Raw genomic sequence first — 9,263 nt, 5'->3', positions numbered from 1 at the left:
GGTTTATATTCTTACTCAATAAAAAAATTACCCACATATAAGGGGACATGCAGACAGAAAGAGTTTCCAGTTTGTTGCTCTTGCTATCTATCTGAATTTCAAGTAACAGGCCATAACATAATGTATAATATGGAAAATTTACATGGAATGTTATACCCTAACTTATCAATAGTAAGTACAAGCTGGTTAAAAATTGGTCAAAGGTTTTGTAGAATAATGCCATTATTATCTATTGGATTTCCTCTGTCAAAAAGAACAAGAACTCACTCTGCGTGTCACAGTTGGATCCCGCTGAGCTTTAGAGATCAAGTGTCCAAGTAGAGTGTTGGTTCTGAGGAAATGTAAACGAATATTTGTGGCTTTAGTAAACTCTCCAAGTATGGAAGAAGGGCTGAAATAATTTGCTCCTGGACGGCCATTTACCAAGGATATCACAATCTGATTCAAAAAAGAGAGACGGATAAATCAATAGCATCTGCTTTGCTTTCAATATTTTTAAAAATTATAAGAATACATCTATAAATGATTATAACATTCATCTTTATGTTTTAATCTTTTTATTGTTGTTGGAAACATTGATTGCTCATCTGACTAGGATAAAAATTGAATAAATAACATGTTCAAAAGAATTGCAATTTTTACAAATATCACTAATAGATATCTGTACATCACTAGAGAATTGAATACTGTTAACACTGATCAATGTGTATTTATTTCCTGCTGTAGCATAAAGAATAAAAAATATTGTAAATAAGCAAAAAACATCTTTTAATCAAAGGCTTTTATAGCAACAAGAATATACACAATGTTCTTATGGAACTTCCCCATCAGCAAAAGCAGGTTCAAAGTTCTTTTTAATAAAAGCTCATTGTAGAATACTAATGAACTCTGCTAACTCAGAATTCAGTTCATGGAACAACTCTATTTTATGAACAAACTGGAAACTTTATTGATAGCAGTAAAATTTTATTGGTTTAACAACATCGACTGTTATGGGAAACAAGTCTATCTTTATATTGATGCTCCTAATTCCAAACTAGGGTATTTGTTTCATCTCTCTTTGGTTGTTATACAAAAACAACTGTGCATAAAAAAGAAAATAATAGCCTCAAAATGACCAGAAAAAGGTGGCCACACAATAAAGCAATGAATGGTCAGTAGTGTAACTTAGAATAGACTAGAGCAGCTTTTCTCAACCTTGGCAACCTTAAGATGTGTGGAGGTCAACTTTCAGAATTCCACAGCCAGCCATGCTAAGGGATGTGGGAATTCTGGGAGCTGACAAATATCTTAACATCTTAAAGGTTGAGAAACATTGGACTAGAGCAGGGGTCTTCAAACTTGGCCCTTTTATGACTTGTGGACTTCAACTCCCAGAATTCCTCAGCCAGGCACGCTGGTTGAGGAATTCTGGAAGTTGAAGTCCACAAGTCATAAAAGGGCCAAGTTTGAAGACTCCTGGACTAGAGAAACAAGAAGGAATATCTGGAAGAAGGAGGTTATCATCAAAGTGGGTTTTTCTTTAAATCGGATTATTACTGAATCCAATTCACAATAAAGTAGGAAAGGAGGATAATCTGAAGTAAGGCAGCAAATGTGACCATAAATATGAGGAGGAATATTCACTGATAATTGCAAACCAAATTCCTAGAATTTATGATTCTAGAAGTACTGAAAGAATACATGCAATAACATTTGAACAATGGCAGAATGGAAAGCATTTAGAACATGGATGTCTTCAGCTTACCTCTCCATTTTCTAAAGGCACTATCCGAGAATATTCTGTTGTGCAAATGACATCATTATCCTTTCTGAGAGGACTATTAGCTTCTTTTCTGAAACGTTCCCAACAGTCCGCCTTAGAATCTAATTTTTTTTAAAAGAAAGTCACTTTTAGTTCAGTCTCTGATATGTTTTAATTGTGTCTCCTAGTCTTGATATTAACGCTTATAAGTAAGACAAATGATATCATCAAAGCACAAGAGTTCATGCTGAAGCAGCTTTGGTGTCTTCAAGTCCTGCTCCTTGCCCTTCAGTTCTCCAAAGTTGATAGACATTCTCGCAAAGCTGTGTCAAAGTATTCTTGGCTCACTAAAATATCAATGTTTAATGAATTTGAATCAGGAAACAGAATGAAACAAAAGGAAGGTAAACAGTAATCTACAGAGAAGTAGCAGAACCTCCACATCAGTTCTGAAAAGAATAAAGCCACCTTATGAATTCTTTTAAACAGTAATAAACATTTTGGGTCATCATAGGCATGAGCCAGAACATATCTTGGTCCCACTACTATTACCTGGCTTTATTGTTTACCTTAACTATGAATCAGGGAACAGCATTTTAGACTCATTCTATGTACAATTCAACATGACTAACTCTATAAAATTCAATTAGCTTGTATTCATTTCTTTTCTTTTAAAAAAAAAAGTACTATAAACATTGAAAGAGCTCTGTGGTTGATACTCACAAGCAAAATATTGCCATGGTATATATGTTCTTCCAAAGTCTATTGATCTCTCTAATACCCACAAATCTGGACGAGGAGAATTTGCAAATTTGATAAGGACATAGGCCACATGGAACAACTGGTAATAAAATATATAAAGGAACATTAGAATATATCTGACAGCATTATGATACTATAAAGTAGAATGAGTAAGCTAAGTTTTTTATTGGTAGTGAGCTGGCATCCATTTCTAGGTATCCTATGTACTTTTAGAGGAGCCATTAGCATAAGATTAATACTGCTCTGGGCCCTGTGGTCAGAATGCAGTATTGCAGGCTAACTCTGCCCACAGCCTGGAGTTTGATCCTGATAGGCTTGAAGTTGATATAGCCTTCTATCCTTCTGAGGTTAGTAAAATTAGTACCCAGATTGTTGGGAGTAATATGCTGATATTGTAAAACGTTCAGAGAGTTCTGTAAAGCATTACCGAGCAGTATATGTCTAAGTGCTATTGCTATTGCTATTGCTATTTGATGTTATGTATGAATTAGCTAGTGATCATTTGATATTTACTAACTTAAGGGTTGAAAACAATGACTACATTAGACATGAGAAATACCTTTGAGGGCAACCCCAAGAGATTTTCAAAAATTATTAGCAAATTAAAAACTAGTGTGACAACAGAGAAAAGTTATACATGAGTACATGAATATGCTATATGTTAACTGAATTAAATTATAATTACATTTAACTATAAATTGGATGAATTCAAATTTCATTTTATTTCTGATGTGAACCATCCATTTTTTTTTAATTACGGTGTGCCAATCAAAGGTTAACTGTGGGCCTTTGTTCTGAAAACGCTGTGCCTTTCTATTTATCAATATAGTTCAAGGTTCCTCTAGTCAGACTTCAATGAACAGACTAAAAAAACAAAGAATTTCAGAGAAAATCATGTTACTGTTGGATAATTCAATAGAAAGGAATGTATGTGGACTTTGTCAATAGGACAGTTGCCCTGGGGGAAGTATACAGAGACCGCACCATCCAAAGTACAGTTTAATATCTGAAAGAATTGATAAATCAAACATATTCATTCAAGACAGAAAAGCTTGTCATTAAAATATCATCCCAAGACATTTTTCAATATTTTGAATTTCTCAATTAAAATTCCTTTTACTAGATCAGTGGTGGCGAACCTATGGCACGCGTGCCAGAGGCGGCACTCAGAGCCCTCTGTGTGGGCACACGCACCATGCCCCAGAGATGGCAACCGTCCCTCTTCAACCAGCCGCCTGTTAACTCGCCGAGGTCCCACATAGCCAGATGCATCTCAGCACCCATGTGCTCGCTGGCCTCTGTGTGCAGGGGCCGATGGTGTCAGGCAGCAGCCGCACTGGCCCCTGCCTCACCTTGCCCTGTGACAATGGCACCCCTGCCCTGCCTTGCCTCACCCTGCAGGACGAGCCTCCTGTCCACCGCCCCACCTGCCAGAGATCCCCTGGATCTCCTCCAATCCTGCCCAGCCGCCACAGACGTCCCTTCCCATGAGCAACATTGAGGTGATCACGCCCACCTTGGCTACACCCACCCAATCTGCCATGACCACCACAGCCACAGCCACCCAGTGGGCCATGCCCACCTGGTACCCAGCGATAAATAAGTGGGTTTTGGGCACTCGGTCTCTAAAAGGTTCGCCATCACTGTACTAAATCATTGAGATTCAGCTGAACAAAAATTACGTGGGCAAACAAAGAACTGACAAGAAAGGTGATGTGGATTCATATGACTATTTTATTGCCTCAGAATCTCAGACTCTTTTTTTTTAAAAAAAAGGAAAAACCCTCAGGAAGCATGTTTTGCATGCCAAAGCTCTCAAGTTCAAACCCTGGCAAGAAGGAATAGCTAACAGATATGTGAAAACTCTTTCTTGGCTTGATGCCTGGAGAACCACTGCCAGTCAAAATAGGTAATTGTGTGATTTAAATGGTTACATAGTTTAATCTAGTATGAGAAAAATGCCATAAATGTGTAAGATTATTTATGCTAAAGCAGAGCAAAGAACTTCTTAACTTGGCTACTAGGCTTCTATTTTATCTCCACAGTGGACTATCTCTGCCTATAGGAAATCCATAAGCAGGTCATAAATGCACCTGTTTCCCAGCGTACGACATTGAAAAGCATACTGGTCTTCATATGGGAAGTAACCACTGAGAGTTTTGTCTACCATTAATGTTTAAAATCCAATATATTTATTTTAGTAACCGTGCCTTTGGTTTCTCAGGTGATTGGTTAAAAAAATGTAATTGATTTTATATGAATTCATGTAATAGTTTAAGCACTTTAGTTTTACTTTAGATTTGATCTTTTTTTTAATTATTCTACTTTTATCCAACAATTGTATTTTTATTACCCTCTTAATTATCACTAGGGGGAAAACCTGAAACAGCAGTATAAACAAACTAAAATATCATCACAGTATGGTTAGCCTTCTCTATTACTTTAAGGATATTGTACTACAACTTTACTGATTGACATCTAATCTGAGGAGTGGCCAAGCTAGCTGCAATGATGCGGACTGAAATTCACACATTTGGATACCTGACAGGGACCCACGTTAGTGAGTCTGCTCTATATTATTTATTCTATAATGTACCCCTTGCTGTTGATGAGTCAAAATTGGATAAATATTTTTAGCGTTTACGGATATGTTTATAAATCTGCAATTCACTCAATTATAACTTGCTTAAATATAGATTATACAATAAAATAACATTGTCTGAGTTTTCGCAATATACTAATTATATTAAGATGTAACATGTTGCACAACATTATTTAAATGTATCACGGCTAGTTGCATTTCAGTTTATTTATCAGTAAATTTATGGTGTCTTTTTTTTCCAGGACAGAAAGATGCCGAAAGACAGGTGATCCCATTTTCCACTAGAACCATTAGAGAAACTTACTGAAGGGAAACTATGGTTATTACTGTATTTTAAACATGGGATTCTGTGGGATTTTACAGATTCCTATTTCAAAGTAATTATAGCAGTATTCTTTTGGATATTGTGCTCTTTGGCCTGGGAGAAGATCTTCATTTGCTGTTGCATTTCAGATAATACAATGTCTTATGCTTGGCCATTTCCCATCTGGGGTCTTCATTAAGACTGGTGTTCTGGTGTTACAATTAAGAAGAAAAAAAACCTCAGTGGCGAAGATGCCAAATGTGAGACCTGCATGTTTCTCTGAGCAAAACATATACCTCCCAAAAGCAAGATACAGTGTTAAAAACGTGAGAAGGATGAGAAGAATTGGATTAACTATATATATATATATCATATCCATGTCTCATACTGCCTTCTCACCTTAGCAGGGATAAGTTATTTAATTATTCTACTTCCCAAAAATGTGTCCAAAATATTAATGTTGGATATGTCATCGTAAACTAAGGGACATTTCATCAGTATGACATACCAACCAAATATAAAAATGTTTTAATAAAAAAAATTGATTTCCAAAGATAATGTAACTAGACTTCGAATCAAGGATATATTTAAATTCATCTAGAGCAGGGGTATCAAACTGCTGGCCCGTGGGCCGGATGCATCGTAACAAAACCACGCCCACCCCATTGCCGGCAAAGGCAAAAAAGTCGCGATATGTCACGTCACGTGATGTTGTGAGTTTGACACCCCTGATCTAGAGTAAGCAATTTTTATCACACAAGCGTTTAGTTTCACTTATCTTAAACTTTCTGTCAACATTAATTTTTATATTATTTTGCTTGGAACACTGTCATAAAACTTGGACTGTTTACTCTTTAACATTAACCAAACTTATTAAAGTAGGTAAGCCACAGTGTATTTGATGAACCACTACATTAAGATAATGGAATACTAGATAGCTTTTACCTTCTAGTCCTGGATTTTTTACTTATTTTTCAAAGTTGTTCAGTTGTCTTTCCATAAAATCTAAACAGAGTCAATGTCAGGTCCCAGGGAAATCAGAAAATCCAGACAATTCAAGTGAACATAAATATTTATTGCAAGCTTTAAGTTCTCTACAAGAATCTGAACTACTACAGAACAAATTGGCAATAGATAAGGATCAAAGGAATTCATGGTGTGCTGAACGTAGATCACGAAGGGATTCATGACTGATGACACAGGCTGATCATCTTCTACAGTCAAAGCTGTAAATAGAACAGCAACTTCTCCCAACGGACAGGAAAAATAATAGATGCTGATCTTGTGATATGTTGGGGTTGCTTGGATTATGCCTTCAAAATAGAGGTGTTAAATAAATCTGCTAGTTTGCTGAATACAAGTATAAGTAATTTTTCCTGCCAATCTTCTCTATCCAGTGGGCCAGCAATATAAAACCAAAAATTTGATCATTTCCACTGTAGTTTCCCTTTGCATGCCTAGACATAGCTAGCAAGTTTCACCTCGCTCTTCTTTCCCCAGACTAAACATCCTAAGTTCCTTCAGTCTACCTTTAAAGGGCAAATCCTCAAATACTTTTGTTGACCTTCTCTAACCTTCCTTTATTTTGTAATACACCAGTGATAAGTGACTTATTTTAACCAGGCCATATTTTTGCGGTACTTGTAATACTTTTTAGGGTGCTGTCATTTCTTCTACTATTCCTAAAGCTTGTCATTCTGAAAACCTGACTGCACATAGCACTTTCCTGCTTTTATCTATAACGCAGAGAAAAGGAAGGAGGGAAATGCTTCAGAGAAGTTTTGTCATCAGGCAGGCAAGGCTGATCTGAATGTAGACGTTAGCAATCCACATTTTAAAAAATTGGGATATTTCTTGACCCCTTTAGCTAGTTGCTTATTGGTGCAGTGATGAACAACTCAGAAATAGTTATATTGCAACACAGTAAAAAAAGATAATATAATTTTTCCCCAAGATCCTTGCAGTCTGTGCAATTTGAGTAGGACATTGATTTGCAAACAAATAGTAAAGGAATATTAAGTAAGGGAAGATGGTTTTTATTTTTATTTTTTATTTTAAAAAATCTGGAAACAAGCAGGAACTTTAATTCTTGGGAAGAAAGAGCACCAAGGGGTGTGGTTTGATTTTCAAGGGCCACATTGTAGACAGGAAGTTGTTTCAACTTTCTTCAGTCAGTCTGTTCTTCTGATAAAGAACTTCACAAGGCCATAAGGTCTATTTTTCTCCACTTGAATCTTGAATCAAAAATCATTCTAGCTAGGGAAAAGAATTGGTTTTGGTATTGTGATGTTATTAAAGTAGTTTGCTGTTCTGTATTATGTTTAGAATAGTTAGTTATTTCATACATCTTTCTAGGTACCAATGTTTCAGAACTGAAAAGGATTCTACTGTATAGGAACTACAGGCAATTTGTTTTGTAAAAAAAAAATCATCTTATTTGGACTTCCAGGGAAGAAATGATAGACTGGAGATATTTCCCCTAAAAGCAGATCTGACAACTGCGACAGAATGAAGAAATCATGCAAAGCAAGTGGAATGGCTTTTCATAATTCCTCTCCGGACAAGGATAAAACCTGAGATCATTCACAAATGCTTCCTTCAGTTGCTTTTCCTAAGGAGACTGAATGACAGGTGTGTCTGATGGGTGTAAAGTTCAGAAAGACAAGGGAATAGACGTCTTTTTGCTTTAATTGCAATTGACGCCTTTAAAAAAGAACTCTAGGTTCACATACTTTCTTTTCTGAAATTGTTTATTAACTAGTTTTCAGCTATTAGGAATCTCTGGATTAACAGGTTTTACAGCACTGGATGATTTTCCTTCAATCATAGTGAAAGAAGTTTTACATTCAAATTTAAGGCAACGAAAAATTCTTTTGGAATAATCTACAAAAGAGGAGTTGTGACTTTGATTTTGGAAAGTTACAAACAGACTAGGGGGTCCAGATGAATTTAAAATAAAATTTTGGAACTAATTATAAAAATCCTTCCCATAGGAAAATGCTTTTATCTTGAATTCTCTTTTAAAAAATGATAGGATGTGAATCTAATGGTTGGACACTAGAGGGAGCCAGAACAAACTAAAGATTTCAATTAAAGAAGATGAACACTTACATTTGAATAATTAATACAGAATGGAGCAAAAAAGGGCCTTTGGCAATGTGAAAAGAAAAGAGGCAAAAATATATACATATATACTCATGTATTGGCAAACCTTTGAATTTTTTAACAAAAATATTATGAAATGTGTACCACCCATGGATAAGCTGACCTGCGTTTTAATGGAATTTTAGTTTTTAAAAAAATCAAAGATGGGTTTATCCATGAGTATATACATAGCTTGGTGTGATGTATGAATTTAGCCACTGAGAAAAGGAGCTGTGAATTAGCTGTGGTTAAATTTCCTTTGGGTTAATGGATTTCACTATGAATCTTATTTTAAATAGGGCTGCAGAATTTTATAAGTATCTATTCCTTTCATGCTTTCTGGTTAGACTTTATAAACAAAACCAGCTTCAACAATTATTATGGCCTAGGAAGAATGTTAAACAATATCCTTTATGAATACGGGCAACAAGAATCTCCTTTTTGCATGCAAGCCAAATACACATTTAGGTTTTTTACTCTGCGGAAGAGAAAACATGAGAAGATTTTGTCCCACCTTAATGAAGTCTGAAATCCTATATTTATCATATAGGAAAGGGAATTATTCACAGAGAGAATAAGAGGAACATGGCATTTTTCAAAAAGTATTTGGATTTGTTTGCAACACTTTTCCTCTAATTGTGTGTATTTTAATGAATGGCTTACCATACAGTAGAACTAATGTTTCCTAACAATGCAGTGCACGTTTC

The 9,263-nt window shown here is 35.7% G+C and overlaps 1 protein-coding gene across 1 annotated transcript in view; it reads right to left on the bottom strand.

Moving 5' to 3' along the window:
• Positions 1–2,728, bottom strand: part of LAMA3 (laminin subunit alpha 3) — a 104,249-nt gene extending 101,521 nt beyond the window's left edge. The window contains 4 exon segments of the mRNA XM_029284954.1: positions 268–438; positions 1,748–1,866; positions 2,468–2,585; positions 2,714–2,728. Of these exon segments, the coding sequence (XP_029140787.1) occupies positions 268–438; positions 1,748–1,866; positions 2,468–2,585; positions 2,714–2,728 (423 nt within the window).
• Between the last annotated feature and the right edge of the window lie 6,535 nt (positions 2,729–9,263).

Source organism: Protobothrops mucrosquamatus, unplaced genomic scaffold (assembly GCF_001527695.2).
Source record: "Protobothrops mucrosquamatus isolate PMUCROS unplaced genomic scaffold, P.Mucros_1.0 scaffold_11, whole genome shotgun sequence".
Classification (NCBI taxonomy): domain Eukaryota; kingdom Metazoa; phylum Chordata; class Lepidosauria; order Squamata; family Viperidae; genus Protobothrops; species Protobothrops mucrosquamatus.
Note: the sequence above shows the minus strand (reverse complement) of the source record. Positions and strands in the feature narration are given on the sequence as shown.